The sequence below is a fragment of the Rhodotorula paludigena genome (assembly GCF_050403205.1).
Source record: "Rhodotorula paludigena JCM10292 DNA, Rt_paludigena_JCM10292v1_ctg23, whole genome shotgun sequence".
NCBI classification, from domain to species: Eukaryota; Fungi; Basidiomycota; class Microbotryomycetes; order Sporidiobolales; family Sporidiobolaceae; genus Rhodotorula; species Rhodotorula paludigena.
This window is the reverse complement of record NW_027481435.1, coordinates 73,041-93,044: the sequence shown is the minus strand read 5'-3', so window position 1 is coordinate 93,044 and position 20,004 is coordinate 73,041. Positions and strand designations below refer to the sequence as shown.

At 64.0% G+C, this 20,004-nt stretch overlaps 6 protein-coding genes across 6 annotated transcripts; 2 read left to right on the top strand and 4 right to left on the bottom strand.

The window, feature by feature from the left end:
• Positions 1 to 315: 315 nt before the first annotated feature.
• Positions 316 to 1,128, bottom strand: JCM10292_001491 (uncharacterized protein; the record flags this gene model as incomplete). The annotated part of the gene is made up of 4 exons (XM_076649309.1): positions 316 to 433; positions 559 to 728; positions 902 to 938; positions 1,034 to 1,128. The coding sequence occupies 4 exons, from the start codon at positions 1,126 to 1,128 to the stop codon at positions 316 to 318; spliced, it is 420 nt and encodes a 139-aa protein (XP_076505108.1).
• Positions 1,129 to 2,130: 1,002 nt separating this feature from the next.
• Positions 2,131 to 4,093, top strand: TRM5 (tRNA (guanine) methyltransferase; the record flags this gene model as incomplete). Its single annotated transcript, XM_076649308.1, has 9 exons — positions 2,131 to 2,291; positions 2,362 to 2,450; positions 2,512 to 2,607; positions 2,673 to 2,750; positions 2,807 to 2,871; positions 2,929 to 3,039; positions 3,096 to 3,332; positions 3,390 to 3,890; positions 3,959 to 4,093. The coding sequence occupies 9 exons, from the start codon at positions 2,131 to 2,133 to the stop codon at positions 4,091 to 4,093; spliced, it is 1,473 nt and encodes a 490-aa protein (XP_076505107.1).
• A 219-nt stretch (positions 4,094 to 4,312) lies between these two features.
• JCM10292_001489 (uncharacterized protein) lies at positions 4,313 to 8,180 on the bottom strand (the record flags this gene model as incomplete). Its single annotated transcript, XM_076649307.1, has 18 exons — positions 4,313 to 4,573; positions 4,635 to 4,660; positions 4,738 to 4,744; positions 4,816 to 4,932; positions 5,009 to 5,185; positions 5,254 to 5,740; positions 5,808 to 6,082; positions 6,136 to 6,576; positions 6,662 to 6,687; positions 6,756 to 6,967; positions 7,025 to 7,143; positions 7,200 to 7,290; positions 7,373 to 7,518; positions 7,597 to 7,650; positions 7,753 to 7,759; positions 7,825 to 7,954; positions 8,041 to 8,077; positions 8,136 to 8,180. 18 exons carry the CDS (start codon positions 8,178 to 8,180, stop codon positions 4,313 to 4,315), a joined length of 2,658 nt encoding a protein of 885 aa, XP_076505106.1.
• Positions 8,181 to 8,775: 595 nt separating this feature from the next.
• JCM10292_001488 (uncharacterized protein) lies at positions 8,776 to 10,995 on the bottom strand (the record flags this gene model as incomplete). Its single annotated transcript, XM_076649306.1, has 10 exons — positions 8,776 to 9,009; positions 9,107 to 9,127; positions 9,207 to 9,417; positions 9,526 to 9,530; positions 9,600 to 9,694; positions 9,821 to 10,210; positions 10,296 to 10,485; positions 10,545 to 10,553; positions 10,610 to 10,701; positions 10,779 to 10,995. The coding sequence occupies 10 exons, from the start codon at positions 10,993 to 10,995 to the stop codon at positions 8,776 to 8,778; spliced, it is 1,464 nt and encodes a 487-aa protein (XP_076505105.1).
• Positions 10,996 to 12,825: 1,830 nt separating this feature from the next.
• On the top strand, positions 12,826 to 14,176 carry JCM10292_001487 (HPP family protein; the record flags this gene model as incomplete). Its single annotated transcript, XM_076649305.1, has 5 exons — positions 12,826 to 12,959; positions 13,015 to 13,463; positions 13,536 to 13,550; positions 13,605 to 13,734; positions 13,825 to 14,176. 5 exons carry the CDS (start codon positions 12,826 to 12,828, stop codon positions 14,174 to 14,176), a joined length of 1,080 nt encoding a protein of 359 aa, XP_076505104.1.
• A 296-nt stretch (positions 14,177 to 14,472) lies between these two features.
• JCM10292_001486 (uncharacterized protein) lies at positions 14,473 to 19,564 on the bottom strand (the record flags this gene model as incomplete). Its single annotated transcript, XM_076649304.1, has 5 exons — positions 14,473 to 14,504; positions 14,566 to 17,430; positions 17,492 to 17,648; positions 17,724 to 17,999; positions 18,113 to 19,564. The coding sequence occupies 5 exons, from the start codon at positions 19,562 to 19,564 to the stop codon at positions 14,473 to 14,475; spliced, it is 4,782 nt and encodes a 1,593-aa protein (XP_076505103.1).
• Between the last annotated feature and the right edge of the window lie 440 nt (positions 19,565 to 20,004).

Here is a 20,004-nt window from a genome sequence, read left to right as displayed (position 1 = left end):
GATAACCATGCCTCCCCGGCTCTCTGAGTTCTCACTTCCCGGTGTGAATAGACCTCTAGGCTCCCATGTGTATTTCCCGCTCCGCACACACTCGTTTGTCCGCCTTGCCACCTTTACGCCTTCTTCCTCCCGCCGGCTCGCTCGTGCGTCTCGTGTAGCACCCCGCCCCCGTTCTCTTGTCGAGTCCACCTCTTCCGCACCTTGCATCCTCCTCTCACGCTTCTTGACCGGCGAGAAAGAGCCTGTGCTGACCAGAAAAAGAGAGGCGGAGACCTGAACGTTGCACAGAACGGGACGCAGACAGACAACGGACACTCAAGGACGTCGCTTGAGCGTTGCGACCTCTTTCCAAAGGGTGAGATCGCCGAGGAGCGAGTAGAACGGGTGCTTGAACGTGGCGGGCTTGTTGCGCTCGAAGAAAAAGTGGCCGATCCTGTCACGGACCAGAGGCAAGCGTGAGTTGTCACGTGAACGCCACGAAGGGTCAACAGCCTGAGATCAGGGCAAGAACGCCCTGTCTCAAGCTGGCTCGACAGCCGACGGACACGCGGAACGTACCACGCCCAGACGTAGCCCTGCAGCAATCCACCGAGCAAAAGCTTCCCGACCGACTTCCACCCCTGCGTGCCGAAACGCAGAGCGGCGAACTGCTTCGCGGGCGAGAGGAGCGGGAGCACCGCTAGAAGTGCGCGGACAAACACGCTGAGAGAGATGGTCGTGCCGACGAGCTAAGGTGGTAAGCGGCAGATTAGCTTGCGGCGTGCTCACATCTGAGCATATGGTCCTTGCGACGTACGTGGAGACGGCGCTAGATGGGCAAGAACCACCAAGCCGGTGAAATTCGAGGTCAGCGCTCGCTCGACTTGCTCGTGAAAGGCAGGTATGGCTTTGGACGACGCACGCAGACGGGGTGGGCGTGCTCGCCGAGGTAGTACGGACTGACGCAGCGACATAGATCAGCGTCTGCATAGCACGAAAGGCCGATCTTGCGAAGAGGCGTTTGAAGCGGGGCCAGAGATGGGGGGAGACGCACTAGAAAGAGCGGAAGGTCGGATAGCCAGTCACGCTGTACGGCTGCGGCTCATAAGTGGGATTCGCTACACGCTGGCGCTTGTCGAGCGTAGTCATCGTGAGGTGCACAAAGCGAAGAGGGGAGTGACGACCGGCAGTCGGCGAAGTGGGCGCCGAAGAATAGGGGTTGGTTGATACTGCTAAAAAGCGTCTCCTCCTCAAGCAAGTCCTCGATGGTCTAGTGGTTATGATTCGGCTCTCTCACAGCCGCGAGCGGGGTTCGATTCCCCGTCGGGGAAAGTCCTTTTTGCTGATTCCACCTGCCAAGTCGATTCTCGCCTGCAATTGCACTCGAGCGTGCAGTCGCTTGCCTGAATATTTTGCTGGACGTTGCAATGCATTCGCCGCCTGTTTACGCCAAAGCGTACGCGAGATCCGACATGCCGTCCTCCTCCCGCCTAGCGAAGTGGGCGTGTTGTGGCATGGTCCACCCATCCTCTTCTTTCGCAGGCAGCGACGAGTTGCTTATTCTCCTGTCCTGGTGACTTCCATAGCAGGCGAGAAGTACAGGCGAGACGAAGCGGATGCAATGCACGTCGAACTCCAGCACGATCCGTGGTCCTGCGGCAACGCACAAGCAACCCCTTCCCAAACAGGGGCAGCATCCCTGTATGAGCAGTACAACCGTCGAGGAGCACTGTACGCGGACGAAGGCAGGGTCAGCACGGCCAGTTCAATAGATGAAAAGGTTCGGGGCGCTGCTGCCTCGTCGCGACGACGGGAGCGAGGCTGTGGATCAGGGTTTTACACTAATGTCGGCATGTCGGGGAGGTGGTCGTGACCCCTCCCTTGCTAGGCCAGGGATAACAAAGCGCGGGCCGGCAAAGGCTACCGCGTCTGTGCATCATGCGAAGGAGCGAGCAGAGGATGGCAAGACGTACGTGGAGAGTAGCAAGATGTGCGCAGACGCACAAGCACGGCACAAGCCGAGCCACTGAATCTGCGAGTGAAGGGAGCAGAGGCAAGAGACGGCGAGCGCGCGCAGGTCGAGCTTGTTGGCCGCGGGCGGTGCATATGCTCACGGCGCGCAACTTTGCTCACAGACTGCGCTGGACGAGAATGAAGCACTCGCACGCGCTGCCGCAGCCTACCGTCGAGCCTCCGGTCCACCGCGGGCTCGAGACGCTCGACCGGAGCCTCTTCACGACGCACCTCAAGGTGCTCGCAGCTCGCGTGCCCGCAGCCTACACGACACAGTTCATGAAGCACGATGCCAAGGAGTGCGTATCTTGCTGGAGAGAGCCTGCGCTTGGGTGTCGGGCTGAACCAAGGTCTTGCTGTCGCCGACAGCTTCACCCTCCGCATGCGTTCGATCGGTGCCGTCTATCCCGACGAATCTGCTGAGCGCCGCCGGGTGCTCCTCCGCACTGCAGATCGAAGTGCGCACGGCTCTAGACTGCTCTTACGTCGCGAGCTCATGATCCTTCGTCGCGTGCACAGGCGCTCTCTCGTCGGAACTGCTTGATGTCATCCAGCGGAACGGCGCAGAGCTCGTCGAGCACGACCTCGAAGTCGACTACGACTACTGGACGTCTGGTGAGTTGAGCTAGGCTTCATACGAGTCGAGGACACCTCGCTAATGCGCACGACACGGCCTGCAGACCAGGTCCTCCAGGCTATTCTGCCCGAAGACTTGCTTGATGAGTCGCCGACCGCCTTCACCCAGGTCGGACACATCGGTGCGTGGCTCGAGAGTTTGCGAGAACCCCGCTGGTCTGATGTTTTCGCCCGACAGCCCATATGAACCTCCGCGATCAGTACCTTCCGCACCGGCATCTCATTGGTCAGGTCATTCTTGACGTGCGTACGCAAACGCTCTATCTACAGTGACTTCTCTGACTCGATCGAGCCGAGCAGAAGAACCGCACGCTGCGCACGGTCGTCAACAAGCTCGACACAATCGACAACGTGTATCGCAACTTCCAGATGGAGGTGCTCGCAGGCGAACCCGACTTTGTGGTCGAGATGGTGTGTTCCTGTGCGCCTTCTCCGCGCAGTACTCTCGCTAACGCTCGATCAAACAGGCCGAGCACGACTGCAAGTTCCGCTTCGACTTCTCGAAGGTCTACTGGAACTCGCGCCTGCAGACGGAGCACGCGCGCCTCGTCTCGACCTTCTCGCCCGACGAAGTTGTCGTCGATGCATGCGCGGGAGTCGGGCCATTCGCGATTCCGGCGGGAAAGAAGGGGTGCGGCGTCCTGGCGAGTGACCTGAATCCGGCCAGTGCCGAGGCCCTGAAGGAGAACGCGACTCTGAACCGGGTGCGGCGCAACGTCCGCACAATCCTTTGCCGTTGTGACTGACCCTTGTGTCTGCAGGTGGAGTGCAATGTGCGCGCGTCAAACGAGGACGCTCGTGACTTTATCCGCCGGTCTGTCCTCGCCGTCTGGAACGACCCTTTCCCGCCCTACGTCCCGCCCATCTCGGCACATGAGCGCAAGCGGCGAGCACGCGCCGCCAATGCAGCGAAGGCTGCAGCCGCCAACGCCTCTACCTCGTCTCCCACCGCGCCTACCGACTCTGCCGCCCCGCCTGCCCCTGCCTCTGCCCCGCCGTCCGATTCTCTCGCTTCTCTGTCGCTCGACGAGACCTCTGCACCGTCAAAGCCGCCTCGCCGACTCCCCAACCACTACATCATGAACCTCCCCGCCTCGGCGCTCACCTTCCTCGATGCCTTCGACGGACTGTTCCGCCGGTTCTTCGAGCTCGTCGGCGAGGACAAGGCGCGTGAAGCGATTGCCGAGGCTGGTGGTTTGCCCATCGTCCATTGCTATTGCTTCACGAAGGAGGTCGAGACGGCAGAGGAGGATATCTGCCAGGTGCGTTCCCTCGGCTCAACCTTCGCATTGTCGTTGCCAGTGACGCTGACATCCATCCGATCTTGCAGCGCGCAACCGAGGCGCTCGGTCACAAGGTCCACCCAGGCCTGCCCGACTTCCATCTCCACTTTGTCCGCGACGTCGCGCCTAAGAAGGAGATGTACCAGCTGCAGTTCCGTCTCACCGAAGAGATGGTCGGGTAGCGGGCTCGCTTGCAATGTGCATCTTGCCGCAGTATCTCACGCGCGGCCAACGAGAAAGGCCGTGAGGGTCGGTTGCACTGACGGAGGGACTGTGAGAGAGCGCGACTGCGGAATCACTACGAGACAAACTAGATTGCGAAAAAGGCGAAGAGGGTAAAAGAAACAGGCGGATTCCGGTACGATAGCAGGCAGTCTCCCTTCCTCTTCCTTCGGCACCGCTTAAAGGTAAATCGGCAGCGTCGCCAAGTTGACCTCGGCGGAAAGCTCGAACAAGCGCTCTGTAGGGTGTCCGATTGCGACGCGGCCACAGCGCGCAAGGAGCGAGGCGTCAACCTTCTTGCGCATGAAGATCGCGATCGAGAGCGGCGCTTTACCCTCTCGGAGGAAGTTGAGCGGCGCGGTGACGATGTGTCCGCGCACGCGGTCGAGCTGCGACTTGATGTGGTCGATCGGCATGTTCGGGTCGGCAATGTGACCCGGCTGTGGCATCGAATCGTGAGAATGATCCTTTGTAGCCGCCTGGAGAATGAAAGCACTTCACCTTGATGGGCGCCTTTGGGACGAAGGCTGAAGGGATCCACATAGGCGAGAGCAGCAAAAGGCGTCAGCGGTCGAAATCGACGAAGTCTGACCGTTCAGCTCACCCTTGTACTGCCAGCCGTGCAAACATGGGCCGTCAGCAAGACGTCTTCAGAACAAGCGATCCAGACATCAAGGCGCACCTGCTCCCAGGTCTCGACGTCGGCTGATGGGACGCAGTGGAACAGCTCGTTGAAGATGGCAGCGTTCGAAGCAGCCGTGTCGCGCAAGATCGACTCCGTTTGCGGGTCCAGCGGGTCCTGTGCGCGGTTCCGTGAACAACCGAGCTCATCATGCCGGAGAGTTAAGGCTGGGATATGGAATCGAGCGGCGCACCATGACGAGTTCGTCCTCCTTCGACGCGGTCATGTCGAGATGCGGAACGCCGACGGGCTTCATCGCCGAGGTGACGGGCTCTTCGTGCCCAGGCGGGCACGACTCGGGCTTGGAGAGGCCAAGGTGGTCCTTGTAGAGCTGGCGGCGGAGCGTGGCCGCAAAGCGGGAGGCCGTGAACTGCAGAACAGCGCGAGAAGGTCACGTCAAGCGCGGTGCTCAGGCGAGAATGTGAGTACCAGACGCACCGGCTTGCCCGCCATGCGCGACGGGATCGTATCCTCGTAGTCCTCGTAGACACAGGCAATCTCGCCGTCGCGGTCGCCCTGCATCGAGCGGTCGTTGATGTTGGCCGAGCCCATGATGACGCGCTGGTCGTCGACGATCATGACCTTGCTGTGGATGTACAGCTCCTCGGTCACGTATGCGTTGCGCTCGGAAGCCTTGTCGCCGCTCCACGCTTCGTCGCGAAGGCTGCCCTGACCCGCGTGCGCGTGGTGCGCAACCGAGTCCGCGATGTACTCGCGACGCTCATCACCCTGCTCGAAACGGCGCACTAGATTCCACGCCTCGTCGTACGAAGTCGGGAGCGGGACTTCGACGAACTGATTGGATTTCGCCGGCGCACCCTTGGCGTCGAGCGCAGCGGCCTCACCGCCCTCCGCCGGGACGACGAACTTGACGACCTTGTTCTTCTCAAGCTCCTGTTTCGACGGCTTCTCGCCCAGGAAAACGCTGCCACAAGCAGGCGAAGGTGAGGAACGGCGCGACATGGGCGATTCAGGAAGGCCGCGAAACGTACCGAGCGAGCGCCGCCTGCGCTTGGAGGAACGTAACACCCGACTTCTCTTCCATGCGCTTGATGCGCCCCGGGTCGTTCGGAATGCGATCGTATGCGCGCAGGTTGTACACCTCGATGTAGTCGTGCGGGTTGACGCTTTCGCGCTCGAGCAGCTCGAAGATCGAGTGGCCGCCGCGGCAGATCGAGTAGTACTGCGCGCCGAGGATCGCGAGCGTTCCCGAGTTGCCGTAGAGGTCGCCAGCGAAGCCGGGAATGGCGGGTATGACGATAGTGACCTGTGAAGGCGGACGGTGAGCGAACGGTCTACGGAAAGGATGCTGACACTCACCTTGAACTTCTCACCGCTCTTGGCCGCGCTGATCACCCTTTGCACGATGGCCTGGCCGATCTTGTTGAGCACCGGTCCCTTGTCGGCGTCGTCGCTCCTCGTGATGAAGAACTGATTCTCGATGTGCACGTGGTGGTTCGCCTCGGCGATCATCTGGCAGTATGCTTTCTGAATCGAGTCCTCCTTCGGATGAATTCCGAGGCTCCAGTCGCTCGCCGAGCACAGCACCTGCACCCTCGTCGTGCCCTTGCGGCCTTTCCCGCCGACGGGAGGCGGCCATGCGCCCTCCTCATCCGGCGACTTGTGGTGAACGTGGAAGTGCTGGCCAATCTCGGCAAACTTCTGCAGGTGCGGGTGGCGCGAGATCGGATCCGAGGTGCCGTCCGGGTCATCGAGCGCGTGCGGAAAGGCGAGGACGGGGTAGCGGTCCTTGTGGCGGTACTGCGGATTCCGCACTGCGTCAGTCGACATACCAGACGGCCACGACCCGCAGGCAAGTGCGGTTCCTGCATCGAGCATGACACACCTTGAGGTTGCGGATGAAGTTCCACCCTGCGGGAGGGCCAAGTGTCAGACCACTCTGCATCCTTTGCTCGCCATAGCACAAGGGTCGTACGCACGCTCAACGTAGTGCTGCGCAACGTCCATGACGGCCGGTCCCGTGATCATCGAGTGCGTGTCGCTCCAGGGCATGCGCGCCGTTTCGAGGCGGTTCTGCTCGTTTCGCGCCCAGCAGTCGACCTCCTTGAAGTCCTCGACGCGCGCATTGTTGTAGTCTTGGCCGGCAAAGAGCGAGCGCGTGAAGTCGGTGAGGTGGACGTCCGACAGCGGGCTACGGGAGGTCTCGGTCAGATGCGTTGCGAGGTGGGGCCAAGGGGAAGTTACGCACAAGCTGTTCATGTCCCACCTGCCGAAGCAGATGTCGAGGCCGCCGATACAGGCAACAAGCGAGTCGACGACGACGATCTTCGAGTGGTGGCTCCACATCAAGACGATCTCGCCGCCGAGCTGAACCAGGAAGGGGGGTCAACATAGCGCCTGACGCAGGAGGGGCTGTAGCGCACGTGGTCCGGGTGACGCATGACGGAGATGTTCTCGTGCAGATCCTCGAGGTGGTGCTTGGTGTGAGCGCTCGACATCGACATGGTCTGGGTCCTGTTGAGACGACGATACGTGTAAGCGCACTCATGCCCGACAGCGCGTACCTCGTATCCGGCATAAGCGAGTAAAAACTCACACTTCCTTGTAGACCATGACGTAGATCTTGACGCCCTCTTCAGCCTTGCGCAAGAGGAGACGGTCGAGGCGGTACTCGGGGTGCTCGGCGGGCGGACGGCGCAGCCACATCTCCGGCGTGACCCACCAGCCGGCGATCCAGATCGTCTAGGCGAAGATGCGCCCATGGTGCGGGCCGTCAGTCAGCCTGAGGCGTGCGAGGGACCATGGACGCAGAGGATGCACCTCCTTCGCATTCTCAAGGAGCTCGGAGAGCGCCCAGAAGTAGTTGTGGCCGTTCTGCGCGGAAGGCCTGATCGTCAGTCGCTCTCAAGTACAGCAATATCTTCCGAATATGACGAGTTCCGCAGATTCGTGAAGAAACCGAAGGACGCGACTGACCAGGAACCTGCGATAATCACGCAAAGTCAGCACCCCGTTCCCAACCGGCTCAGGTACAGGCGACAGACGCACCACTTGACCTGGTTGCCCTCGCGGATGGGCGCAAACGACTCGAAGCGGTTCTCGCGGCGGATCGCCAAGCGCGCTTCGTCCTCTGCCTTCTCGTGCGCCTCGTCGTGGCGGTGGTCCGGGTTGATTGCGACTGCGCAAGACATGCATTCAGCTACGAGCTTCGTGTGAGCATCACGCAGGCTCGCCGAGAGCTGTCGTGTGACAGGTTTGTCTCACATGCGACAGACTCGCGGAATCGGTCGGCCTTTGTCGTCTGTAGTGGGGCTGGTCAGCTCAATGGACACCCGAACGAGGGCTGCTGTGAAGCTCACGAGGTTTTCGAACTTGTCCGACAGCTTGCCGACGAGTTTGTCCATGGGTCGTGCGTGCACCGCCTCGTTGACGACGTAGAGCGGGCAGGCAGAGAGGAAGCAGGTGCGGGGGGTGCAAGTGTAGCAGGTGTGCCCAGAGCAGTCTGAGGCTGGACGGCTAGCGAGAGCGCTGTCCGAGCGGTGAGGAGCCAGATGGGAGGAGAGGAACCGAGCGGAGATGAGAAGGACGGGAGGTGGGGAACGCTGCAATTGCAGCTTATATACATGCAAAAAACGACTTGGACCTCAAGCAAGTCCTCGATGGTCTAGTGGTTATGATTCGGCTCTCTCACAGCCGCGAGCGGGGTTCGATTCCCCGTCGGGGAAAGCTCTTTCTTTTTGCTCGGCTACTGCGCTGTCTTCGGGGGCCACCAATGCTCCCCTTCCTTTCCTTCACCTTTTGCCGCGCCCCCATGCTAGTCGACGGAAGGAGAAGTGAAAAGTTATCGCGAACACGAGCAATGATCGAATGCTCACTGGGGGGGTCACCGTTGAGATAGGAGACTGTGCATTAGCGTACAGCAAAAGACGACAGACAAGGTGCACGAGCCAGCAGATCTACATGCGTCTACCCTCCGAATCCTCAGCGCACAACATCAGCTCATGCCGCCGCGCCGGGCGGCGGCGATCCCGGGAAGCCAAACGCGCCGAACGGCCCGTCGGGCTGCCCCGGGTCCTTCTTGACGGCGCAGTAGACCTCGCCGAGGATCCCGAGCGCGACGGCGCGTTTCCGCAGCGTCGCGGTCGAGACGTGGTTGGCTTCTTCGACGGCGAGCGTGGTGAGGAGGCGGTCGCACACTTCGCGGATGACCGACTCGACTTCGAGCTTGGCGCCCTGTGCAGAAGGAACCATTGTGAGCGTCTGGACATCCCGGGCAGGCAGCGCAAGACCCGCTCGAAGCCACGGCGCAACCTGAGAAGGCCAAACGCACCTTGAAGAGCGCATGCAAGCCCTGTGCGCACAGAAAGACGGCGAGGCATCAGCAGCAGCACTTGTGCCAGACGAGACCGAGAGAGAGCTCCTCGACGCACCACCTGCGCCGCCTTGTCCTCCAACTTGCGCTTCTCCTCCTCGGGCAGCCCGCTCTGCTCGGCCTTTGCGATCGCCTCGTACACCTCCTTGAGCGCGTACGCCGACCGCACGGTCGACACGGTCTGGTTAAAGATGTGCGCCGTCGACTTGGCGGCATGGAACCACCCGCCGACGCCGAAGGGGATCGGGCCCGTCGACGCAAGGTAGTGCCTGCGTTTCACGTGGAGATTGCGTCAGGCAACTCTCACCAAATAGCACGGCGCAGGATCCGGATCAAGCGGGCAGGCAGCATGGGCTGCAGTAAAGGCTTTGACGCACTTGGACTGCAGGGTGGTGAGGGCGAAGTCAGCTTCACGCGCTTTTCCCGCAGGCAGAGAACGAAATGAGCGTACCTTCATCGTGTACACGAGCCCGACGGCATGCAGCAGCTCGACACCGTACGACTCCTTCTTGAGCTCCTCGGCCTCGATCGACCACATTGTCCGGACTGTGTGCGCAGGGAGAAGTGGTGATCAGCCACTTGCAGATAGCGCCGCACACACTCGCACGCGATCCTGTCTCAGCGTGGACCTCGAGCGACTCGACAAGATGAGTTGTCGAGATGGGAGCGCACCTCCATCGGCAATCTGCTGGTCGTCCTCGTTCTGCGCCTGCTCACTAAACAGCGCGAGCTTGTCCCTCAGCTTGTCGGCGAGGACCTTGACGCGCTCCTCGCGGACTTTGGCCTTCTCGGCCGCGAGCTTGGCCTCCTGCTCCTCCTTCTGCTTCTTGCGCCGCTCCTGCTCGGGCGTCAGCGCCGCAGCCTTCTTGCCGTCGCCGCCGGTCTTGGCGGCCTTGTCCTTGTCGGCGAGTGAGACGGCGGTGGAGCCATTTGGTGCGCCGCTCGTCGACGAAGTCGAGGCGGCGGGCGCATCGTCTTCGTCGTCCGATGCCTCGGCCTGCATCGCCGACTTCATCTCGCTGCCGAGCGAAATGGTGCCGATGATGTCTTGGAAGCGCTCGCCTGCGTCGCATTCACAGAGGTGAATCAGCGCTCTCAGCTCTGCAGCTCAGAGACGCCCGAAAGCCACGTTCGCGAACCGACGCACCGCCGAACAGGGTCGAAAAGATGGCTTCGGGGTCGACCATCTCGTCGGCCTCGCCGCCGTCCTTCTTGCTCCGCCCGAACTCGTTGTACTGGTGCCGCAGCTTGGGGTCGGACAGCGTCGTGTAGGCGACCGCAATCTCCTTGAACCGGTCTGCCGCTGTCGGGTCGTCGGGGTTCTTGTCTGGGTGGTACTGTGGGGCGAGTAGCATGAGCGCAGGTTCCGAACGCACAGGCACGAGCGAGAGCGGACCTTGATAGCCTGTGGAGTGGCGAGGTCAGCGGGTGCACGGAAGGAACGAGGCGAGGGAGACGGACCAGTCGTCGGTACGCCTTCTTGACGTCTTCCGCCGAGCAGGTGACGGGCAGGCCGAGCAAGTCGTAGTACTCCATCTCGAGCGGCTTGTCATCTGCGTGCGTCCAGAGCTTGTGAGTGCGGATCGTGCGAGTGCACAGCCTCCTCCCTCGAGCGAGAAGCGGCGCGCACCGGTCCCGATCCTGCGCTTGCCGGCGGGTCGGAGTTTCTGGGGCCGCACGATCCAGGTCTGGTGGCACTGGGCGCACTCGAGCGAGAAGGGCTGGTCGGGCGGGTGCGATGCGGCGGGGAGCGGGAGGTACTCGAGCGCGGCCTGGCAATGCACGCACGAGACCGAGACGTAGGCGCCCTTGGGCCGAGTCTGCACGACGGGCACACTCGCGCTCATCGTCGCAGGCGAAAGCACGGGAGCGGTCGAGCCAGAGTTGCTTCTTGGCCAGAGACGACCACCGCGACCTTGCCTCGATTCGCTTAGGGAGTTTGCTAGGGATCTCGTATGTGTTGCTGTGACTCTACTGTCTGAGCTCGTGCTTCTAGCCGACCCGCTTGTGTCGTGCCCGTCTCGCTTCGCGCTCATCTCGCTCAACTTCCGTCATCTCTTTTCCCGCCTTGTCACGCTATTCGTCGTGCAGTGCACGGTCTGCACATTGCTCAGCCAGTTCGATCTGGGCTGGAAGGCGACCGCGTAGCCGGACTCGCGGATGGTTGACGCGCCCGACGCACGGACGACAGCTTGATGAGCCGCGGCGAAGCGACCGGTGACCGCAGAAACGGATGCTATTCCAGTGGCATCTGGTCAGTCCACTTTTTCTGAACGAGAGAATGCCGGACTCACCCCGAGAAATGAATCGTGACCCAGCTTGAGCCGCTCGGCGCGAAGGATTGACACCGCTGCGACCCCTCGTCGCTCCGCCAGCGTACCCGAAGACTGCGCTAGGATAGGACCAGTCACCAAAATAGTCGAGTGAATAGCTGAGGTGGTTTACTGACCTTGACGACCCTGCTCACGTCGCTCTCAGAGCGAGACGCTCGCAGTGTCCCCCTCCGACAGTCCTGCTGCTCAGCCCGCGGCTCCTGCGGGTCCGGCTGCATGCGGCTTGTTCAGCAGTTGCGTCAGCCAACAACTTTGTATTGCTCACACACACCTTGTCCGGCTCTGCAGTGCCCAGCAACCGTCGCTCCGCCTGCTCAACGCCGTCTTGCATTGCGTCTTCGTCTCGCAGCACTCGAGAGCCACGCTCGTCTGACAGCGCCCGTCTCAGTTCGGGCGTCAGCTGCAGTCGCAAGATGGTGACCTCGCGGTGGTCGAACGACGCAGAGCGGCGCATTGGAGGACGAGGCATCTCCTGGGACCGTCGCACCACGGGAGACAAGGAGGGCACAAGCCGGCTGAGAGCATTTGCAAACGTTTCTGCGACGCTGAGGCGAACGACACCGGTTGCCGCGGAAGCCAAGCGACATGGGTGCGCGAGCGCGGACGGGACGGGAGTTGAGGAGCGGAAGACGCTGAGGCGCGGGCGCAGCGAGCGCGGACGTCTGCGAAAACGAGGAGCCCTGACCATGTTCTAGCTGTTTGAAGTGGAATGAGCGTATGCTAGGCCCGCCGCGCCTTGGAAGGGGAAAGCTGCGCTGTGCTGTGCTGTCGTTCTCGTCCAGACCGACGGCGCGAGAACCGCTCTCGCTCTCTCGTCGTTCCGAGCCTCTGCCGATGATCTCACGGGCTCTGCCGTGCTGTGTTGCAGACCAACAGCCGTACTCTCCCCAGTCTGTTCCGCTTTTCGCCGCTTCCCCACTTGTCGCTCCGACGTCGGACACTGTCGGCTTGCTCGTTCTGCCTCGCTCCTCGGCCGCTTGCGAAGTAGTCGAGAGGCTGCAGAGCATGCACGATTCCGACACGCTCCCTGCACACGCTGCACAGCCCGTCTTTGTCGCTCCCGCTCTCCCGCCTCCGCTCCACCCTGCCCCGCACTCGCGCCTGTCGTCCCCTTCACCCGCACGCACGCCCTCCGCCGGGCCGCGGCACAGGGTCTCGCACTCGCGCGGGAGACCGAGGACGCTGCTCGATGGGAGCTGGGACCGCGAACGAGCGAGGAGCGAGTCTCGCGGGCCGGAGGGAGCCGCTTCGAGCTGGTCGGAGAGGAGCGAGTCGGCCGAAGGAAGCAGGGCACCGCTGTGGCGGCTGCACGGTGCGAGCACAAGAGCCAGGAGCGAGAGTCGGATGGGGGACGGAGCTAGAGGAACGGTCGACGAGAAAGAGCGCTTCCGCGAGGAGGAGGAACAGAGCAGAGGACTGCACAAGGGCAGCTGGGCTGTCAGGCTTGCGCGACACTTTGCTGGCATTCGAGATCACCGGTGCGTCTGTACCGGGCGTGCCCTGCGGCAGACGCTGATGGATCTCCCCTCGCAGCGCCTTTCCAACTCCGCTTCTCCGTCCGCTGCGCCATCTTTCGCCGAAGACCGAAGGCTATCTCATTGCCTTTCTCGGCTCCTTCCCTTCTATCCTCATTGCCTCGGCCATCTCGTCCGGCCTCTCGACCATCCCGGGCAACGCCTTCTCCCTCACGCCCCTCACCGTCGGTTCCCTCGGCGCCACCGCCGTCCTCCTGTACGCCGTCCCCGAAGGCCCGCTCAGCCAGCCGCGCAACCTCATCGGCGGACACGTCCTGAGCGCCATCGTCGGCGCCGTCATTTCGCAGCTCTTCTCCCTCTCGAGCCGGTTCACTGCTGGAACCGAAGACGCCGACAACACGGTCGCAAGCATCGAGAGCTGGGATGCTCTCACGCCTGTGGCGGCAGCGCTCGCTGTGTCGTTGAGCTTGCTGGTGATGCAGCTGACCGGAACGGTGCATCCGCCGGGTGCGCACTCCCCCTGCTATTCTTGTTTCCCGCCGACTAACCTTGGTCTCCCCTGACTTTCCTTGTGCACAGGTGGAGCGACAGCACGTGCGTGCTCTGTCTGAGCTTTGCGCAATTGTCACTCACCGCATCGACTCGCAGTGATCGCCGCGTATCACCGCACCTCGCCCGCGCGCTGGACCTACCTCCTCGACGTCTTTCTCGCCGTAAGCGCCATGGGCGTCTGGGCCATGATCGTCGTGAATCTCGGTCGGAGGAGGTACCCAGCTTAGTGCGTTGTCGCTTGACGGGCCATTCGGCTTTGAGTGGTGCTCGTTCCGCGTCGCTTTAGACGACTCATGCGTTTCGCTTCGCGCCACAGCTGGTGGACTCCCCCCGCACCCGACCGCGTCGCCATCTCTCCCCGACCCTCCGCCCCCGCCGTGTCCCTCGCACCCTCCGACCCAGTCGAGCCAAAAGGCCCGTCGAAGCGCCGCCCCTCGCCGCCTTCGCACCTAGAGCACGCCCCGGCCTTCTCGCCTGCTGAGGACCTCGAGCGGCGCTGGCTTGGCCGGCTTGGGGAGGTCGATGAGGAGGCTCTCGCGCGCGGGGACGAACGTGCACGACGAGAAGAGGAGCAATTGCACGCGAGGGACGCGAGGGGAGAGGAGCCCGAGCGCGAGGACGTGGACGAGCACCAAAGGGGTCGGAGGGCAACGAGGGGGGCGTACTGACCTGTTGGACGGACAAGCAGCGTGCTTCGCTCTCATATATAGTCACCGATGCGGAGAGACTGCGGAAGGGGTCGATGCCTTGCGAGTAAACGGAACACTACTGCGACGTGAGACGGAACAGCGCACGACGACGATGACAGCAGGCAAGACAGACAGCGAGGGACAGGAGGAGCCCGAGAGCAAACGTGGAACTTAACTGGACAGAAGAAAGGGGTGGAGAAATTACGAGAGAGGGCTAACGGGGGTGGGTGAAAAGTGTCTGTAACGTAGAGAGGAGATGTACAGCGTGCTGCGGCTCAGAGCTTGAGCTCTTGCAGGACGCGTCGCGCTGCGTTTGGTCGGGGTAAGTCAGCACGCAGCGAGCAGGAGGAGAACCGCACGTGACGCACCGAGCTGCTGATACTGCCACGCATCGCCTCCGATGCGCCTGAATTGAAGACCGTGGATACCAGGCAGGAGCGGCATCTTGACAAGGAAGATCTCGAACCGCACGATCATGTCGGCCTTTTTCGAGGAAGCGCCTGCGCCCGATGTCGGCACCGTCGGGCTCGTCTCGCTTCCTCCGCCGGCGGTTGGCGTCGAAGAGCCGGCCTCGAAGCGCGAGACGTCGTGCTGCTGCGGCGAGCCGTGGAAGGACGACGACGAGACGTGGTCGCCGCGCGGGTCTGCGCCGGTCGAGATCGGCAAAGACGCCTGCGACTCCTCGCCGTTGGGCGACGCCTGCTTCTCGCCATCCTTGTTCGACAGGAGAAGCTTACTTGCGCGGCGCTTGAGCGTGCCGCGCACCGTCTTGCCCTCCTTCGAACCGGAAGCACCACCGAAGGACGACAAATCGATCGACGGGACGTGCGCGCACTCGAAGCCGTTCTTAACGTCGCGGTGCTGCACGCCAAGGCGGTCGAGCACCTTGACGAGGTCGGTGCGAAGCTGCCCGATTGGCTTCGTCGTCGTCGTGCTAACCGAGAAGAGGCCCTTGAGCCACACGGGCTTGGCGCTCTCGCCCTTCTCGCCGGCGTCCTTGCTGCTGCCCTGGTGCGAGCCCGAGCGACCAAAGACGTGGCGGGTGTGCGAGGTCGGCGATTCGGGAGCGGCGCCCTCGCCCGCTGCCCCGTCGGCCTGCTCAGCGCCGCCTGCTGACGGGGCCGCCGAGTCGACGAGCTCCTCTTCCTCATCGAACATGCCGGCGATGTCGTTGTGCGTCTTCGGCCGTGGCGGAGCCCTCGTACTCGTGCCGCTCGCGCCGCTGATCGACGCCTGCCTTCGCCGCTCGAAAAAGCCAGCGCCACCCACTCGGCCGACCGACGCCGACTCGCCTGGCGATGCCGCCACGGACTGCGAGAGCGGCGACTGCGCATGATGTGCCGTCGCGCCGCCGACCGACATGCCGCGCTGGTGCCGCGAGGGCGAGATCTCGCCGACTGTACTGGCGCGCGCGACAGGCTTGCCTTCGGGCAGGCTGGCGAGCGGGACGTCTGAGCCCGACGAAGGAATCCGCGTCGGTGGCGGGCGAAGCGCAGAGGCAGGCGGAGGAGTCGATGCCTCGGACTCGGTGACTAGCGGGAGTGGCGAGGCGGGACCCTTCCCGCTCGACTTGTGCGCCACAGTGGAGACGCTTGCGCGATGCCGATGCCCCTTGAACGACTCGGGCGAGCCGGGCGACGAGGCGGACGAGGGCGACGAGCGGCCGAGGAGCGACCCAAAGCGTCGGGCAAAGCCGCCCGAAGCGGACGAGCCTGCGACCTGCGCGAGTGGGACGTCGTCGTTTGCAGCGGCGATCGCAGTCTGCTGTTCGGCGATGCGCTCGCGCTCGCGGTCCGCCGCACTGGGCGAGCCGGTCGTCGACGACCCGAGCATGAGGCTCATCCGGTTCGACGTCTTGCGCTCGCGCGGCGTCGGCGAGCCAGGCGGCATGTCGTACTCAGACTGCGGCCGCGCAAAGCTCGACGGAGCGGGCGAGCCTGCGCCCGAGCCGGCGGCGTAGCTTGCGCGCTTCGACGAGGACGCCGAGCCAAAGTCGAATCCGGCCGCGCGCGGTGGTGCGGTGGCAGGCAGCCCGCCAAACTCGTCAGCGGTAGCACGCTGGCGAGGCTGCGGCGTCATCGGGACTGGCGGTGTTGGCAGCGGCGGGCGAACATCGACAGAGACGGGCGGCGAAAACATCGCGCCGCCAGCCTGGTACGCCTGAGCGGGTGCCAGTGGCGGCGGCGGGCCCGTGAGCGAAAGCGTCGACGAAGCAAAGACGCCTGGCCCCCAGATGCGCTCGCGCTCGATCTTCTCCTTGACGAGGTAGTAGATCGAGATGAGCGGATGGAAGCCTCGTGTCGGGTCGAGCTGATCGGGGCGAGGCGCAGTGCCGTTACCCGACGAGAAGGCGCCATTCGAGAGGTACGACCCGCCGCCGGACCCGCTGCCCGAGACGTCGAGCTCGTCCGTCGCTTTGGGCGGCGCCGAAGTGCCCGCAAAAGCGGCATTGAACCCGCCCGCAAGCTTCTTGCCGTAGAAGCCGAGGCCCGAGAACCGCTTGCTCGCCGTCGGGCTGCGCTTGAGATCGCGCCCGTCGACGCGCATGGCCGGACGCTCCTTGTCGCTGTCGCTCGCGCGGCCGTCGCTCCCGCTGCCGCCTGCGCCGCTGCCAATGCCGCCCTCCCCACCCGGTCCGTACACGGTCCGACGCTGCTCCCAGTTGCGCACCGCCTGCCGGTACAGGTCGCTCTGGATCACGTCGCCGAGCTTGGCGGCGATCTCGGCCTCGGTGCCAAACTCGAACCCGGTCATGCCGCGCAGGACCTCGTCGTCGAGCTCACCGAAGCGGAGCGGCGTGCGCGCGGGGATGTGCGCGGCGGGCGGCGAAGGGAAGCCCTTGACGATCCAGGGGTGGTTGAGGACCTCGGTGAGCGTCGCGCGCTGCGCCGGGACCGTGACGAGCATGCGCGAGAGGAGGTGCTTGCACTCGGCGCTGAGCCATGTCGGGTACTCGACCTGACCGCGCTTAATCTTGGCGTGCAGCGCGGGCATGCTCTGATCATCGAAGGGCACCTTGCCGCACACGAGGACGTAGAGCACGATGCCGAACGACCACACGTCGACCTCGGGCCCCGTATAGGGCTTCGCGTTGAGGAGCTCGGGGGCGGCGAAGTAGAGCGAGCCGCAGAAGGTCGTGAGATGCGAGATCGGCGAGTACAGGTTCGACAGGCCAAAGTCGATGATCTTGATGTTGCCCGTCTTCGAGATCAGAATGTTCTCGATCTTGAGGTCTGCGAGGAATCGAGCTAGATGAGAGACCGACTCGGAAAAGAGGAACGCGATACGGCGCACCGCGGTGAACGATCGAGTTGGCGTGGCAGTACTCGAGCGCGCTGCCGATCTGCCGCGCGAACTTGCGCGCGCTCCGCTCGCGCAGCCGGCCATGCGAGATGATGTAGTCGAGCATCTGCCCGCCATTGACGTACTCTTGCACGAAGTAGTAGTGATGCTGTGGCAGGTGGAGGACATGCACGGATCAGCATACACCGTTGGCGCACGCCGCAAGACAGCGATCCACGCGCACCGGATAAACGAGCATTTCGCGCATGCCGCAGATGTACGGGTGATGCAGCAAGAGGCACAAGCTGCCCTCGCGCACCGTGCGCACCTCCTTGCTCGCGTCCTTCTGCGCCGCCTTGGCGAGGAACGACGCCGTCGGTTCGGCCCGCTTCGCCGCCGCTGCTGCTGCCGGGTCGACAGGCGCGACCGCCGACGCTTGCTGCTGTTGATGCTGCGCCTGCTCGGCTTGTCGCGAAGCTGCTGCCGTCGACGTGAAACGCGGGATGATCTTGATCGCGACCTGCAGGCGGCAAGAGTCGCATCAGTATAAGCACAGCCCTGGCAAGATCAATGATGACAAGCAGCGCAGTGCCTGGGCAAGCAAGAAGTCCGACCGAGGCAAGGGCGACTGACCTTTTCGCCCGTGACGGTACTGACCCCGAGCTTGACCTTGCCCATACTCCCCGCCCCCAGCGTCTTGGTCAGCTGCCACTCGCCCAGCGTCCTCCTGCTACTGCGCGGCACGCTCCCGATCGCTCCCTGCTGCTGCTGCTGCTGCTGTTGCTGCTGAGCATCCGACGCGCTCCGCTCGCGCGCAGCCGACGAAGACGGCCGGCGCGAGACGCTCACGGCACGCTGCTGCGCCGCGCTCGCGCCAGAGATGCTCGCGGACCGGCTCGGCGGCTGCGACGCGCCGCGCTCGCGCTCGCTGCGGTGCGAGTGCGCGAGCGACGACTCGCGCGTGAGGCTGCTACCGCCGTTGATGGCGGACGAGCCGGACGGGATGCGCGAGCGGTCTGTTGCTGCGGCGGCGGAAGGTGTAGGAGATGTTGGCGGGGAGCGGAAGGTCGAGGACGAAGGGGTCGGAGTCGAGGAGGGAGGGTTCGCGAGGGAAAAGGAGCGGCCGTGCGCTGCTGATTGTGAGCGAGGCAGGTTGTGAGCGGCAGCGGCAGCAGGTGCGGGGGCTTGCGGCGAAGAGGCGGCAGCAGCGAGCGCAGCGGGGTGCAGCGCCTCGACCGCGTCCGACTCTTCTGCCGACGACTCGCGCCCCGCTGCGCCGTCCAGCTCGTCGCCGCGACCCTTTTGCGCCGTGCCTTGATCGCTCGCGTCGTCCGCATCGCCATGCCCGACCGTCCCGCCATTCGCGCTCACACTCTCGACCGTGCCCGACCCGGTACGGCTGCTCGCAATCCCGTTCTCGGCGGTCCCGCCGCTGAAGCTGCCGCTCCGGCTCGGCGTCTCGCCGCCGCCGTGCCGCGAAAAGGACGGCAGGCTGCCGAGCTCGTCGTCCTGATCGTGTCCGGCGTCTCCGCCGGCGGGCGAGATGGGCGTCGAAGGGACAGACGCGCCGTGCGGATCGGGGTTGGAGGATGACACGAGGTCGGCGGGATGCGTTCGGAGGGCAAAGAGCGGCGTGCGGGGAGATGAGGCGGAGTCGGGGGCGTCGGCAGCGCTCTCGGCGGGCGGAACGTGCGCGCTGGGCAGTGCAGATGGCGGGGAGAGGGACAACAGGCCGGGCGAGGGCAGTTCGACCGTGCGAGTCGGTGGGGTTGGCTCGCCGTAAGGATTAGGCGAGGGCGGTGCGAGGCCGCTCGGCTGCCCGGAGGACGACGCCGCGCGCTCGAGTGGCGCGTCCGCGTCCTCGTGCTCGGCTAGGTGCTCCTGCACGACGGGTGCAGCCTGGTCGAGGTCGTGCGCGGTGGGAGGAGCGGGCGCAGAGGGCGCATCGTCATCGGAGGCGCGCGCGGGTGCGGTCTGGTCGAGGTGGGAAGAGGCTCGCACGGCGTCTGCGAGGTGCTCGAGGTCGTTCTGGCCGTGCTCGTGCGCGGGCGGCGGCAGCGGAGGCGAGTACGACGGGTCGTCCATCCTCGCCGCGACAACTGCCTGCGGGGAGTCTGAGCAGCGTCAGCACTTTGCTTGTACCGAGAGCGTGCAGTGAGCTCAGCCACACGCAGTCCGGCGGTGCTTTAGCCGACTCGAGTTTGGCGAGTGACGAGCAGAGGCAGGAGGCTACGCGACGGACCTCGGACTGGCGGGCAAAGGCGAGGCTGGCTGGCGTGTAGGCTCACGTCCAAGAGTACTGCTCGCCCGTGCGCTCGGTCGCGAGCGGTCGAGGGAGCACGCGGGGCCGACCCGCCGGACGTTGGCGAGACGGATGCCGCGAAAGAGCGAGCAGGCGGCGGAGAAGCGTGCTCTAGGGTCGGTGGCCTTCGTGAGAGCACTGCAGGCACTCGTACGCGTCGCTCTCGCCGTGCAGCAGCGAAGATGCGCCGAAGAAGCGCCGCCCGCTTTCGCGCCCGAACGCC